The 14319-nt window shown below is 42.3% G+C and overlaps 1 protein-coding gene across 1 annotated transcript in view; it reads right to left on the bottom strand.

Annotated features, from left to right (window-relative positions):
- Positions 1 to 4538: 4538 nt before the first annotated feature.
- The window catches only part of LOC122998366 (doublecortin domain-containing protein 2), an 87091-nt gene continuing 77310 nt past the window's right edge, over positions 4539 to 14319 (bottom strand). The window contains exon 13 of the mRNA XM_044375225.1: positions 4539 to 4558. Coding sequence (XP_044231160.1) covers positions 4554 to 4558 — 5 coding nt within the window. The 3' untranslated portion in view covers positions 4539 to 4553. The remainder of the gene's footprint in view (positions 4559 to 14319) is intronic.

A 14319-nucleotide genomic window follows, 5' to 3' on the forward strand; every position in this document is an offset into this window, starting at 1 on the left:
CTCCAGTTGAAGGATAAATCCTTTTCCCTTGTGGCCAAACATGACATGTAAATATTCATACACATACATCAGTGAAGTTATGATCAGTCAACGTTCAATGTAAACATTTAGAGACAGCATAATCCATCCGAACCTTTCAGAATCTCAGACCTGATCAAAAGTAGGTGTGCTCCTTGACTACACACCACCTGGGATTGCTGCCATTATGACGTGTTCAGTCAGGGCACTCAGTCGCTGGATAAAAAACAAGACCACCAGACAAGCTAACCAGCTAATCTGCCGAATATTCTGTTAATCTGACAGGCCTTGTTGAATAATGAATATGTACATTATCACAGAGGGAGGTATCGCAGGGGACGCAGTGGATCACTTTCCATGTGGTAGCTGGACATGACATGTCTGTTATCAGCGTGATTTCTAATGAGTTAATTCGCAGGTAAGTGTACATTTAGCAGGCCGTGTATGTGTGTGTGTGTGTGTGTAATTATGACAAAGGTGGAGCTTTCTTTATTGGGAACATATCGTACTTTTGAATTAACCAGCAATAATTCTTTCAATTACAGTAAGATGGCAAGTACAGGGCTCACAGGTTCAGTTTTAAAAAAAAGATAACCTCTAATCGATGCGTATGCTTGTGTATGTGCATATGTTTGGGCCATTAATGTAGCTCTGAATCTGCCAACGATCTAATCACCAATCTAGAACAATATGACCCATGAATGATAAATGAAAGCATGCATGCTGCCATGACAAAGGACCTCGTCTTGTCAGCTGCAACAACGCTAAATGACTTTCCACTCTGAGATGGTTGTCTCAGTGATTTACACCATCTCTTTCTGGGGCAGTGATTTAAATCAAATACACATTTTATTGTTTATGTATTGATTATCAGGATTTTTTCCAAGCTCAGTTTGAAAACATCTCATATACAATGTGACATTTTACAGCCGCGGCTTCTACTGACAGCCTTTTGTAAAGTTCACGCTGAACACCAGACAACAAGGTGTCTACATCCCGAACCTATTTTCATACAATTCTTTTTATCCCGGTGCCCCTTCCCCCTTTATTGGCCCCCATTTCATTCCATTTCCTTCTGGGAGTAAGGCCCGGCTTTACCTTTCAACCACAACACGTTACCTGTCACAGCGCAGAACACACACACGCACATCCCTGAGTGTGGTGCAAGAGGCATGTGACATCTGTTCTCTCTCCGGTGGGCTCCTCGTGTCCTCGACCTCATCCACATCGTTTCTGAGCACCTGGGAGGGAGGAGGGGAGGATGTATGACAAGGGGACATAGTAGAGAAAAGGGGGATGAAAGGGGGCTTCTATGTGTGTGTGTGTGTGTGTGTGTGTGTGTGTGTGTTTGTTAGTGGGAGGTAGGTGAGGTTATAGAGAGAAAGCAGTCAACCACAACATCAGTCAAGACTGCCACCACCCTTCCTCCCACCATCACTAACTTTTCCCTCCATGACCTTGACCTGAGTTTGGTGCTTTTTGACAGCGTAGGTCCTTGTTGACACCAGCTGTGCTTACCCACTGTGCCAGATGCACAGAATGTAGGCTACTGTGAGGTTGAAAAATCAGAGGGTGGAGTGACATAAAGTGCTATACCGTAAATGCACGCTGAGGTATAGTGCTGCAGTTCAGTGACCTCAATGTTCGAGGTAGTCTGATAGGTAGTAAAATGGATAGCTTTGCAGACTTTTGCTAGCTGGTGGTTAGAAAAGTAGGGACATGGAAAGCCAAGCTGGAAGCGTCAGAGCAGGGAAAGTAAATGCACACTCCCAAATAACTACTATGGTAGCGCCCTTGAGCAATAGAACTGCTTGAGTCATACTGCTTAGCAGCAAGCAATGACCATTATGGCTCACCACTGAAGCCGACACAGAATAGCCTTAAGTTGCAGCTCATGTAATGGCTAGTAGACGCTGGCTCCAAGAAAACTCTATATTAGTGTACACCCACGTCAAAAAGGAGAACTCTCTATATAAAGCCAATACAAAAGGGTTTCAAAATTCTTCCATTTCCTGCCGCTATGCAAAAGTGAAGCGAAAATATCTAATTTCTGGGAGCTGCCATCTTGCTTGTGTGATGTCATTTGGAGCCAGAGTCTGTGCAGTAGAGTCGGGTGGCGGGATGACGGCCCGTGGGACACGTCCCCTCAGCCGTCCTGCCACCTGACGGAGGTTTGAGAGCGGCGGTCACAGCTGTCAATCATGATGTCACACCCCTTTTTATATCAAATAACAAAATTATCAGAAAAATGAGTACTTGAATGAGCATGTCAGATGTGTTCTCACCTATTGGAAATACTCCATTTGGTTTAGGCCCCGGTAGAGCATGCAGGAGGCAGGACATGACGCAAAAAGTACATTGCAGTTGTAATTCTGTGTTTTTAAGGTTTTCACCAGAAATAAAACAGCTTTTATTTTACGAGAAATCACAGAAAGTCCTCTCTCCCATTAGCGCTAGCTTCACAGCAGAGCATTCAGGCCCAGTCAAAACAATGCAGCTTAGCTGGCTTTGAATTCTCCAGAAAATGATCTCCTGTATTCACACATGGGCTCAATTGGACATTACACAGACTTTGTACTAAGAAAATGGCGGGGTAAAGTCTGCTTAATGTCCGGTTTGATTGATTCACACATACAGGTCCTCTGGGTAATGTCCAGAACATTTCAGGGTTGCAGTGCATGTGTGAAAGGGGCTTAATATACAAGTTCCCTATGTCAAATAAATCATCATAAAATAGCTAACTTTGTATGTGACATCACCTAATATTTTTACTAGTTTTAAGAGGAAGTTAAGGCTTAAAGTATATTTTGGTGCATCTTTCCTTATTTTGAAAAGTCTGTCAGGCTATCAAACTCAACGTTTCCTCTATTGTGGAATAACCTCCCTACTAATTCTAGCATATTATGTAAATAAAAACAATGCATTTTGGTCAAATCCAGAAGTATAACACCTCTAATCTCAAGCATAGGAGGACTTTAGCAGTATTGGTGGTGAAGGTGTCAAAGTGGTCATGTTAGAAATAGAAGTTGCTTCTGTCAACAAAAAGAAGCTGTCTTCACCGGAGCAGTTTGAGACATTTACCCAGTTAAAGTTACAGAAATTGAAAGAGACCTAGAGTTTGCTTTTCTATTACTATGCATACCATTATAAATCTCTATTCTTAAAAAACCTGCAATAATTGACTTTCTGGTCACTTGGGAACGGAAACAAGCTGCGACCACAACACTGACATATCATCAATAAAGTTAATGTGGGAAATGTGTTTGCAATATGTCTATTTACACATTCAGCAGACACACAGCAATGTTAGCATGCATTTGGAGTCTTGTTTGTGTCCACGTGATAATTGTAAGTCTATATTCACTCTGCTTTTAGCTCTGCTTTGGCATCCACCAACTCCTGAGGGAAATATCTGGCTGCTTAATGGCTCCACTATGTTCACCAGCTAGTCACTAACTTTGTCTGTGTCATTTGTTCCTGATAAGTAGTGTACAGTTGGTTTGTGGAGCTTTTTCTGTGAAAATACCTGCCTGCTGCAGCTGAAAACGACACTATAAGAGCAGTGAGAGTGAATTAAACCAGTAAAACCAAAACAATGAGCTAAAAGATGCTATAATGCTCTGTAGAGCTCAGGGGAGCTGCAGAGTTGTTGATAATTCTCTTTGTCACTACAAGTGACCCATTTGGCAATGATCTATTGTTATGAGAAAAATATTGATTAAAGGTGATTTAACAAACTTAAGTTATATTGGTACAAGCCATTGTATTTTCATCAAGTCTAATGTAGCTTCCTTTATTCCATACTCATGTGTCATATTTTGATAGTGTGAGAAGCGTAACTGCTTGAAGCAGAGCCTGTGTCTGTTTAACACATTGACTCAGCAGGGTCATGGGTTCGTTGGCTCAGGCTCAGCTTCCTAACAGCCTTTTCAAATCATTAAGTAATGAAGTGAGTGCCATTCAAATATAAATGCATCCACAAGCCAGGATCCTTTCATGTTTCAAACCATAAATAGTCTTGGTTTTTCCTCAGAGCAATATACCTATCAAAACCATTTCCAACATCTGTTATCCCTCCTAAATAAACTGCAGGATGCTGAGCCAATTGCTCTTGCTGTGCACCAAAGTGTTTTATAATGCATGGGATACAAGGCAGTTATGCTTACTTTTTCTTAATTTGTTAATTGATTATTGCCTAATCTGTCAAAGATCCTGGCTCTGAGCCCTTGTGACTGAACGCACTGTGGTTGTGTTTGAAGTCGCTGAAAACACACACACACAAACACACACACACACACACACACACACATGCATGCTGAGACACACAAACACACAGTGAGATAAGCAAACCCCCAGATGTAAGTCTCTTGATACTTGCTGATTATTGCGAGTGCAGCCACCACTGACCTTGGCACACATATCCATAGCAGCCTCCTTCCCTCTGCATCCATCTCGCTCTCCCTCTCTCTCTGGAGTGGCCCCTGGCCTGCAGCTTATTGGGGGGCCTGGAGCCAGCTTCCCATCTTAGACAGGCCCTAATCTGGGAGGCAAATGATAAGGCTGAGGTTTACAGGAGGGGCTTTGCACACTCACCAAAATTTGCATTTAAAGGCCCTCAAGTAATCTTTAGGCTTATTTAAATCTCAGCAAGACACTAGCAGGAGAGATGGAGGGGGAAAATTCTGCAGATCCACCTCCAGTGCTTCTTTCCCATGGTAGACCAAATCCCCGCCATAAATGAGCGAGGATGTGGATTGCTTTGCTGTTCTCACAGCAGCCCGTCTCTGTGTTATCAATGGCATTTAATTGACTGAGAATTATTTTTGCTCCCCGCATCCAAATAAAACCGCCACATGGGACAAAAGCTTCAACCATCACTGTAAATCGGTTTGTGAAAAAGGCCATTTTTGCCAGAAAAATACAGAGCTATTGACACACAATTGGCTGTGCTAGAATGGAGTTTTTTTGCTTATTTGTTTGGCTGCTTGTTTTACATGAGTAGGTTTGACTATGTGTTTTTTTCATGTGCTCTTTGTTCATGTGATTAAAATAAATATGAAAGAAACATTTGCGAACATTTGTGTTTTAAGCCCCCACAAAGGATTGCTGCTGTATGACCACCTAAGCAAGACATTATTGTCATGCAGGTTCTTTCTATTTTCTTTTTTTTTTTTAAAGCCTCCCTCAAACTTACAGTTTCTCCTCTGTTATATTTATTCTCTCTGTATTTTCTATCACCAGTCAGAATTATTCATTCGATGAAAAAGCCAAAAATGGAAAACACAATAATGAAAACAACAAACAGTTGCTGGCACACCGCTAGAATATATTCTGTCCCAGTTTTTGTGTAAGTGTGTGCATATTTACCAGCTGCTGCAGCTATCGAAGGTACTGTATTGCTGTCAGCATATTCACTAGTTTACTGGCATCACGTCCTGCAGTATGTATACCATAACAGCACAATGCTTCTGCTCAGCCGATTCGCGTCAGCGTCAGGGGGGTTATTTTCAGTGTGGGACTATATGGTGGATCCTACACATCCAGAAGGGATTTGAAAGATTAATCCTCACCTTTCCAACTGAATGTATGTAATTTGGTTTGACAAACACCAGCCCTACAGGGACATTTTCTTCATTAATACTTGACAATGTGCCTTGCGTCTCAGGCCTGAGGAGATGTAGCGGTGTGACGGACGAGAGCATTAAAGTGACCCAGATTCAATCTTTCTTTCTTTACTTGCAAGCTTTTAACACTGAGTATAGCACCTGTGATACAAAATTCAGTTGAGAAAGCAACAAAGATGGGGTGTTAAGGGCCATTATAACAGGCCACAGAGACGAGACGCGATCTGATGATCCACTCAGACTGTAATACACCCTTAAATATTCAAGGGCTGCAAGGTGTTTAAAAGTAGCTTTTGAAGAGCTTAAAAAAACATGTAACAACCTTGCGCACGATATCAGCCAACAGAATACGATGGTTGTCTAGTTCAAGTTAACAATGTTTTAGAGTTTTAAATCTAAATTGTTCATTACACATACATCTGCAGAGGAGGTGGTGATTTTAGTCTTAACAAACAACTTTGCCATTAAAAAATTATGTCAGTAACGAACATTTACGTCTTTCCTCCACCACAGGGCAAAACAAACTCTACAGAAGGAGCTGTAAGTAGAAAAACACACACCGTACTGTATATATTCTTTATCAAAACAATAAGACTAGACAATATTAAAGCACATGGAAAGGCTAAACCTGATATCATATTTAATATTCTGCCTGATTTTCTCTTTTGCATAACCCTCTTCACAGCCTGGAGACAGGTCAAATCAAGCTCATGCATATAAAAGCTGTTGCCCTGGGCAAAGATTTAACCAGCCCGGATGAGTCTCAAGGCTCATTGCAGTGAACAAAAAAAAAAAAAAAACATTCTTGCTGCCATTCTAGCTCTGAGAAATATGAGGAGACACGAGAAAAGAGATCTGGACAGAAGCCCCCTCCACCTCCGAAACTAACCGTTAGCTTGGCTTCTCAGTCACACTATGGAGACCCTGCTCACTCTTCCATGCCGCAGCCACTTCCTGCTGGCTCTAAACAATGCAGACTCCATTTGGGCCGCCGTAATGGCTGACTGCTTGACATAACCCTTGTCAGTGAGAGCTGAGATAGGTGACACTTGACAGATGTGTAATTGCTGGAAGAGCTCACTGACAGGTGGATGAGCTTAAAGACACCTGATATGCTTCTGAGGCTGTTGACGCAGGGGATTACACCTTTAAGAGGCACCGGCTTCCCCCGGTTGTTGTTGCTTTTTTTCGGTGTACTTCAAGTAAGGGAAAAAAAACTATTTGGGTAATCTATTGGAAGAGAAATTGGTTTGATTTGTTTGAGCCAAGATATGAGTCAAGCATGACAGCGAGAAAAGGTTAAGTCTCCTGAAATAGCCCTCATTTAATACATCTAGATGTATATTCTCTGTGAGGTAATGTATGGTTTTGACATCATCCCGCGCTGGCTTGTAAAGCCTGAGCCGAGGCGTGATAGCTTTCCCTCTCAGGTCAGCCCAGGTGAGGCGGTACCAGAAGCTGGAGATAACACTCCACCCCTATAAAAGACAGGAAGTGAGATAAACATTCGCTCCTTGATTAGGAGCCGAGGTGGGGGCTGCCAAGTGGGAGGTGGTGCAGTCATACGGGTGGAACAGTAAGATGTGGATGGGGGAGCGTGTGTGTATATATGTGTGTGTGTGTGAGTGTTGTGTTTTATGTGTGGGACTGTAATGCAAATCAATGATCTCCTTCAGTGCAGAGCAGAACAGCACAATGCCTGCACACCTGTCCATCATTCAACATCTCCTGTTCCACCTCTTAAAGCTGGGTGGGGAAAAAAAAAAATTGCTTTAGCTCACAGTCAAGGGGCTGAAAGCAGGGGAGGGGAGCGAAGGAGGTATGCTTAGAGGCCCAGACATTCACTTTTCTTTTTTCCTTGCCGACAAGACCATGTTATTAGAACTGCAGTTACTAAATTGGGAGGAGGGAGACCGATGCTTTTGGATGTGACCTCAATTGCACTGGCACACTATCTCAACCAAAGTCTCATTTCACCAAGCAAGACAGGGGAAGAGAAAAGAGAAATTGACAATATCTTTTGTACCATCATGCATAGACACCAGATAGAGATTTAGTGATGATATAGGGGGGGTGGTGGCTCTAGCTGTACCCCAGAAGCTCAGCTCAGTTCATTGGGGGTATTTTCACTTATAATTGGGGTAGCTTTCATCTTGCCTGCCAAAAGGCGAAGCAGCGAAGAAGAGCACCAAGAGGGAGCTATCACTTCCCCTATTTCCTGGCCCCAGACAAAGGCATCCAGGCAGGCAGCCTGCTGAAGATGATGTATTTCTGATCAAAGAGCCTGGAGTTGTCAGCAGCCCAGGCTAGCACAGCAACCTGATTGCTCCTGGATAGATTTGTCCCTTTGATCAGAGCAGACTCTGACTGCAGGCACTGTTTATACAAAGGGAAGATGGCAGAGCGAAATCTACTCAGTGTTATGTGGAAACAGGCGTCGGGCTGGGGGAAGGACTTTTGCTTCAGGATATGTTGGCTCACACAATAATACAGGATGATATCTGTTATAATTACCACTAATGAGATAACATTGCAAAAAGCCTTTACTGCAACTTGTTGCTGTGATGCTTTTGCGCTGACAGCAATTTTTTTTTTTTTTTAACTTGCATATTACTGTTGATTAGCTGATAAAATTCTGTGTCTAATTACAACCACATACATCAGATATGAGAGTGAGATAATGTAATGTACTTGAACAACTGGTATTTTTACAAAGTGATCAGTTAGTTACACTAGGCAAACATCTTACACATAATCCAAATAACCACTGGCTATGAATTTATGTGGGCTTGAGATGGCACATATTTTGTCATGATATATTGATGTAAATTCAGTTAATGGTATGAGTTAAGAGTAGTTTTATAAATGTGCTACAGAGAGATATTAATGCCATCAGTCTGTGGGATTGTACCTACAATTCCCACTGTGACCTCGGCCGTGTTTTGTCGGGAAAGAACAGCCTGCTTGTACCGAGCTACACGGGTTCAAACACTAAAATGTCAAACACACTTGACTTTAAAACACTCCTGGAAGGTTATGGTGGGGTATGAGACACAACATGAAATACCAAGAGACTAAGGCTGTAAGACTTAAGATGTCCAAAAGGGTCTTCCCAGTTCACTAGATACTGGTAGAATTTGTTAATGCCAAAGACATGCATAGACTCAGTGTTGGAGAGGCTTCATTAGAATAAATTTAAGTACAGAATTCTTAGATCAAGCTATGAAAATGATATTGTTTACATCCTTTTAAAACTATCTTGGCGATATCTACATAAATACATATTTAATTATCACTGTCAAAGTATTTCTTGACAGACAGAAAAATAAAAAAGAATAGTCAACATAACATTTATCTTGTTTTCCTCCTCCTCATTCTGCATGTTAGATAAGTTCAGGCCATAGCTTTCAGGGACATCAGCCTTTTCTGTTTTTCTGTATTTTCTGTCATGTTAAACATTAAAAAGGTACAGCTCAGCACACCTCCCGCCGAGCGACGTCAAAGTCAAGGTTAATTTATGGATGCAAAATACTTCATCTCAAATTTTTCTTTTATTCATTTTTTTTTTCTCTTTATTTTGCTCTGTTGGTGACAGGTGCTATTTAAAGAGGTTCCAGGCACAAGCATACACACAGTTTAAGTCAGTGGAAAGAGGCCTGAGTGGTTATGTAAGCTGTGATTAACATATCTGACGGCTGCATTTGGGTCAAACAGTGATGGGTAATTCAGGTCATTTCTGACAGCTGATGAAAACAGAAATCATCATGGCGGGCGGTGGGCGTAATTATGTATTTATGAGTGGAAGAGGACCTTGGGGGTAGCAAGCAGAAGAGATGAGCACATACAGAGAAGTGCGCCTGAGTGCTGCGTACCCTGCCTTGCTACTGTAATGACAGCTCATTTCCCTGTGTGGATGTTTTTCTCAGCTCGGTGCCAAGCTTTTGTTAGCCCCACCAGCTTACTGTACCTGCCAGCCAAGCCTTTTATGGACAATACAGGAGGGTTAAGTGTTGTATTATTAAGGGATGAATGCTCTGCTGAGACCCCGACCAAGGGAAACGAAAGCATGTAGGTTTTACCCAAAGGGCCCTCCATGGCAGCTTGTTTGTGTTATGTGAAACACTGTTGGGGTTTAGGCAGATGTAAAGATGCATTTGATGTTGAATAACTCCACGTATATGCGGTTTATGCATACATGCATACATCAACCTCCAGCACCGTATGGATCTGCTCCTTCCTGTAGTATCTTATTGTCCTACTGTGCTCAGCACAACATATAGATCAATATGCAATAACCTACAATAAATGCTGTGTTTTTGTAGTTAGTTAATTAGTTAGATTAATTAATTATTCTTCCAAAATTACTTGTGTGTTTGTGGCAAATGTCAGACAGATAAAGCAATCACAAAAGACATTACAGCTAAAGACAGGTATTAAACAGCATAGTGCTCCATAATATCAGGTAGTATAATGCCTCATGGAAATATCACTTTTTTTTTTTTTTTTTAAATTTATATGCTCGTATTCGTAACTTCAGTGTAGCACTCAAATACACAGTTCCTCGCCTCACATACAAAAGACAGTGAACTAAAAAAGGAGAACGGATAAAGCCGAATGCAAATAACTCTGGAGTAAAATCAAAGCCATCTTCAAATCAAACCCCCAGTAACGCTCTCCCCTTTCTCTGTCAATCCACTGTGACATTTGTGATATGGGCAACACTTTCAATCTATGGCTGCCTACTCCATTGGCTATGTAAAGTTTAATGAGCACCTTTTGTGGAGTGATATGAATAATGTATACATTACGGAGCTTTAAAGCGCCTATGGTGCATCTGTCTCTACGATGGACGGAAGCCGTGGGAAGGACCAGTGAAAATTAAAAGGCCTGAGGGTAAAGAAGGAGAGAGATAGAAAGAGCGAAAAGTTGAAGGCAGTCACATTAATTTGAATGCCTCAATGTGCCACTTTCAATGCAGAATAGAAGTCATCAGCACAAGCACAGACCCCCGCCCCCTACCTACACAATCTATCTCTCGTCTGTTGCTCATCTGTGTCAACCTGCTCTTCTGAACACGCTGTGACATGGAGGGGAGGGAGAATGTTTTCTTGGAAATTCTGGAGAGCGCAGCAGGTGATGGGGGGGAAAACACAAGTCAGTATAAAGCAGACAATCCTGTTCCTGCACTCCTGCAGATGCTCATTGATCTCTGACGTAAAAAGGAGATGGAGATGCACTGTACTCTGAATGACAAGCTCACTGTTGTAAAAGGAAGTGTTTTAAAAAAGACTCAAACTCTGCACTTTAAACACAAAGAGCGACGGAAAGTACGCACTTCAAAGTTTACTGTAACTGAGGCAAGAAAATAAATTATTTGAAATAAAATTCAAAACCAATGTTTTAGGAGTTGCATCTTATAAAATAATCTATCTATAAATGGCGAGGATAAAAGCAGGTTAATTGTTACTTGCACTTGATGCTAATTTTTTCCTTAGAACATACTTTGGAAACCTTATTGGAAGAGAAGTACCCAAGCCTTTAACCTCTAAGAGCATTACAGCAATAGCTCTTCCTCCTTTGCCTGTCCTCTCTACCTCGCTCCATCCTCTGCTCATCCAGACCGCTCTGTCACAAACCCCCTAAGCCGAGAGCTCACTGGCAAAATTAGAAATCTCCTGCACGTTGGCTACTGCTCCACCAAAACCCCCCATTCAAAAGATTGGTGGGCCTCTATCTTCTTAGAGATCTGCTCCCTGTTGAATAAGCAATGGAGCGTTCCCACTTCACTTGTCCACGCCAGGCTGGCCTGAGCGACCCTTCCCTCCCTTACCCTCTCCCCCACAACCCCGTCACCCCCCTCCCCTAACCAATGTTTCCATCTCCACAGATTGACCCCCCTCTCCCCCTCTCCCGTCCTCCTCCTCCTCCTCCTCCTCCTCCCTCAGCCCTCGCTCTCAGCCGACAGGGGTTACATGGACACACAAAAGAAGGCTCCGGCTTAGTGGCCTTGTGATGGATGCATTTTCATAGGCCAATCTCTGTTATCTTGGAGAAACAGGTCTCAGCCTCCATTCTCTCAGGGCTTTACAGTTTTCTCTCTGCCACTCACCCCACCCACCCTTTCCTTCGTTTTTTTTCCTCCGCTCCTCCCTCCCTCCATCCCTCTGTCCTCCTCCACCATTTTCCGAAGGTCACTCATTAATACTCCTGAGCATTGATGCTGACCCTGTGACCCTGAGCTTGAAAGCCTGGCTCTCCCATATTGAGCATCCCCGCTCTTGTCCCAGTATTCTCACCCCGGCCTGAGTGCGGAGGCCTGGACCCCCCCAAGGTCAAGGACTGGCTGACATTGGGCCCCAAAATAATAGGAGGCCCTTCCTCTCCGCATCCCCATGGACGCCCCCTGGGTTGTCCCTCTTTAGATTGATTGGCTATGCAGCAACATCTCCAAGTCAATCAATTTCATTCATTTAATGCAGATGCGCCAAAGTTGAGAATTTATCCATGGATTTCAATTTCTCCTGGAAAATAGAAACTCTGAAATGTAATGGATTTGTCAATCTCAATTCAAGTGCAAACACGTATTCTCCTTTTTATACCTCTTATTAGATGTTGCACTTCATTATCTTTAAATTTACACTTAAAGATAAAATTGGATGCCACTCAGTTCACCAGACTGTTTAATGAATTTACCCCATTTCTGTTTCAGTGTTATCTTGTTATTTATTTGTAAATGATTGAAAGTAAGGAAGGCGAAAATTATATGCAAAGCTTGTGACAGACAACCTCGCATTCATATCAGGTTATTTACAGAGTAGAGACATTGCAACACATTGCCATACAGTGTGTAGCAATCAAATAACAATCAAAAGACAAAACTTGGACTAGAACTGGCTTCGATCACACAATGTATGAACCTTTGATTCACCCTCAAATATGAATTGCAGTGTTAAAAATCCACCTACAATAAGCTCCTTCATTTTCTGCTCACTCTGCAGTTTGCAGCTTCCTCATTTCCCAGCCGTAGAGTTTCACTAGGCCTTGATGTATCATATATCTCTCTGTTTTTCCTGCGTGGCTCTTTTTGGGCCTAAGGTCAAGGGGTGAAATAAAGCAGACCCCATTTTGAAGCTGACAGGGTCTCCAAAGCCTGAACCCGAGGGCAGTCCCCCCAGCCCCGGCCTGACAGAGGCCGCGTCCGACAAAGGTGCAGTTTGTTACAAGCTTCAGAGGAAAAAAAAAAGAAACACAACAGGGAGGGTTATTTGGTGTTCCTTTGACCCCTTAAGCCCTCTGAGATGAAAGGCTTTCAATTTTTACCAGACGAGGAAGACCACTTCAGCACAGAACACGAGTATGGGCTTCAAAGCTCAGCAGAAATTTTAATCAGAGACAAATTACTGTATATTGTGTGGTGTACTGTGCTCCATCGCCACAGTCTGAAGGGGCAAAGGGGCAAAAATAGTACAGCATTACAGAGAGGAGAAACGGCGTAGTAGTAAAGCTCATATGGTCACTGTCTTTTTAAATTATGAAAATCAACTGCAAGATTATGTCAGAGTAGTTAGTTGTGAAAGGTAGGGGAGGTAAAAGCCTGATGGGCTTACATGTATCTGCCATCTTAAATCATGCAAGCTGAGGGCAAATATCAATACCACAATGCTGCTTAAAACAGCATTCTGCCTAATAAAAACATATCTATCATTTACAACACAAGGGTAAGAGAAAACGTCCATGAGTGCTCTGTGCCTTATACCATTTGCTAAACATTTTATCAAATTTTACAAAGCCTGCTTAATATTTAAAGCCTCGGTCATGCAGCCTAATGGTCTAGGGCAGGAATAAGCTATTCAGGGGTCAATTGTTTTATTAAGATTAATGAGGGGGAGCAAGAGGGTACGTCATATCTGTACTGCTTTCCCTCTTTCTCTGAGCACCAGTGAGGCATATTAAAAGGAGTGAGTAAGGTTTGCCACTTAGCTTATCTACGTAAGTGGCTTATGGATGTATTTGTCCAGGACACTCAAGGTACATTTTTTTCATCAATTCATTTTTCATCAACTGATGAACTTACTTCCCCCGCAGAATATATCAAGGAATGCTTCAATTCTTGACTACCTTTAAGTATGTTAGATTAGCATAAAGCGAAACATAAATGCTGCAAATCCACAGCATATGCGCAAGTGTTCTTCTCTGCTGGAGATTAGCAGGATATGCACCACATATTAAAGATTTGAACTGTTGATTTTTCCTCTTTTCAGAATTAAAAATGAAGAGCAACAAGGCTATTTTATTAATTCCTGCCCGTTTTATTAATACTACAAAGGTTTTACTGCATCAGGCATAATTTGTTTAATGCAACCGTCTATTTGTCTCCTCAATCAGATAAGAAAAGACTGTTAGAACCTTATGAATACAATTGTGAGGCTGGAAATAAAAAGCACTGAATGGCGGTTGCAGATGACTAACGGCCACCTTTAATCTACCCAGCAGCTCAAACTGCCATGACTCTGATGGACTGGTGCATCTTTTGTCAAAAAAAATACCCAATCTGATGCATCAGAAAGAGGAGCAGATGGAACTAGAGGGTGGGCGGTGACAACTGAGAGCTAGTAGGCGTTCATCTCCGCAGACATTTACACTCCATCAGCCATAACCCCCAAACCACACTGATGTC

This window comes from Thunnus albacares, chromosome 15 (assembly GCF_914725855.1).
Source record: "Thunnus albacares chromosome 15, fThuAlb1.1, whole genome shotgun sequence".
Lineage (NCBI taxonomy): Eukaryota > Metazoa > Chordata > Actinopteri > Scombriformes > Scombridae > Thunnus > Thunnus albacares.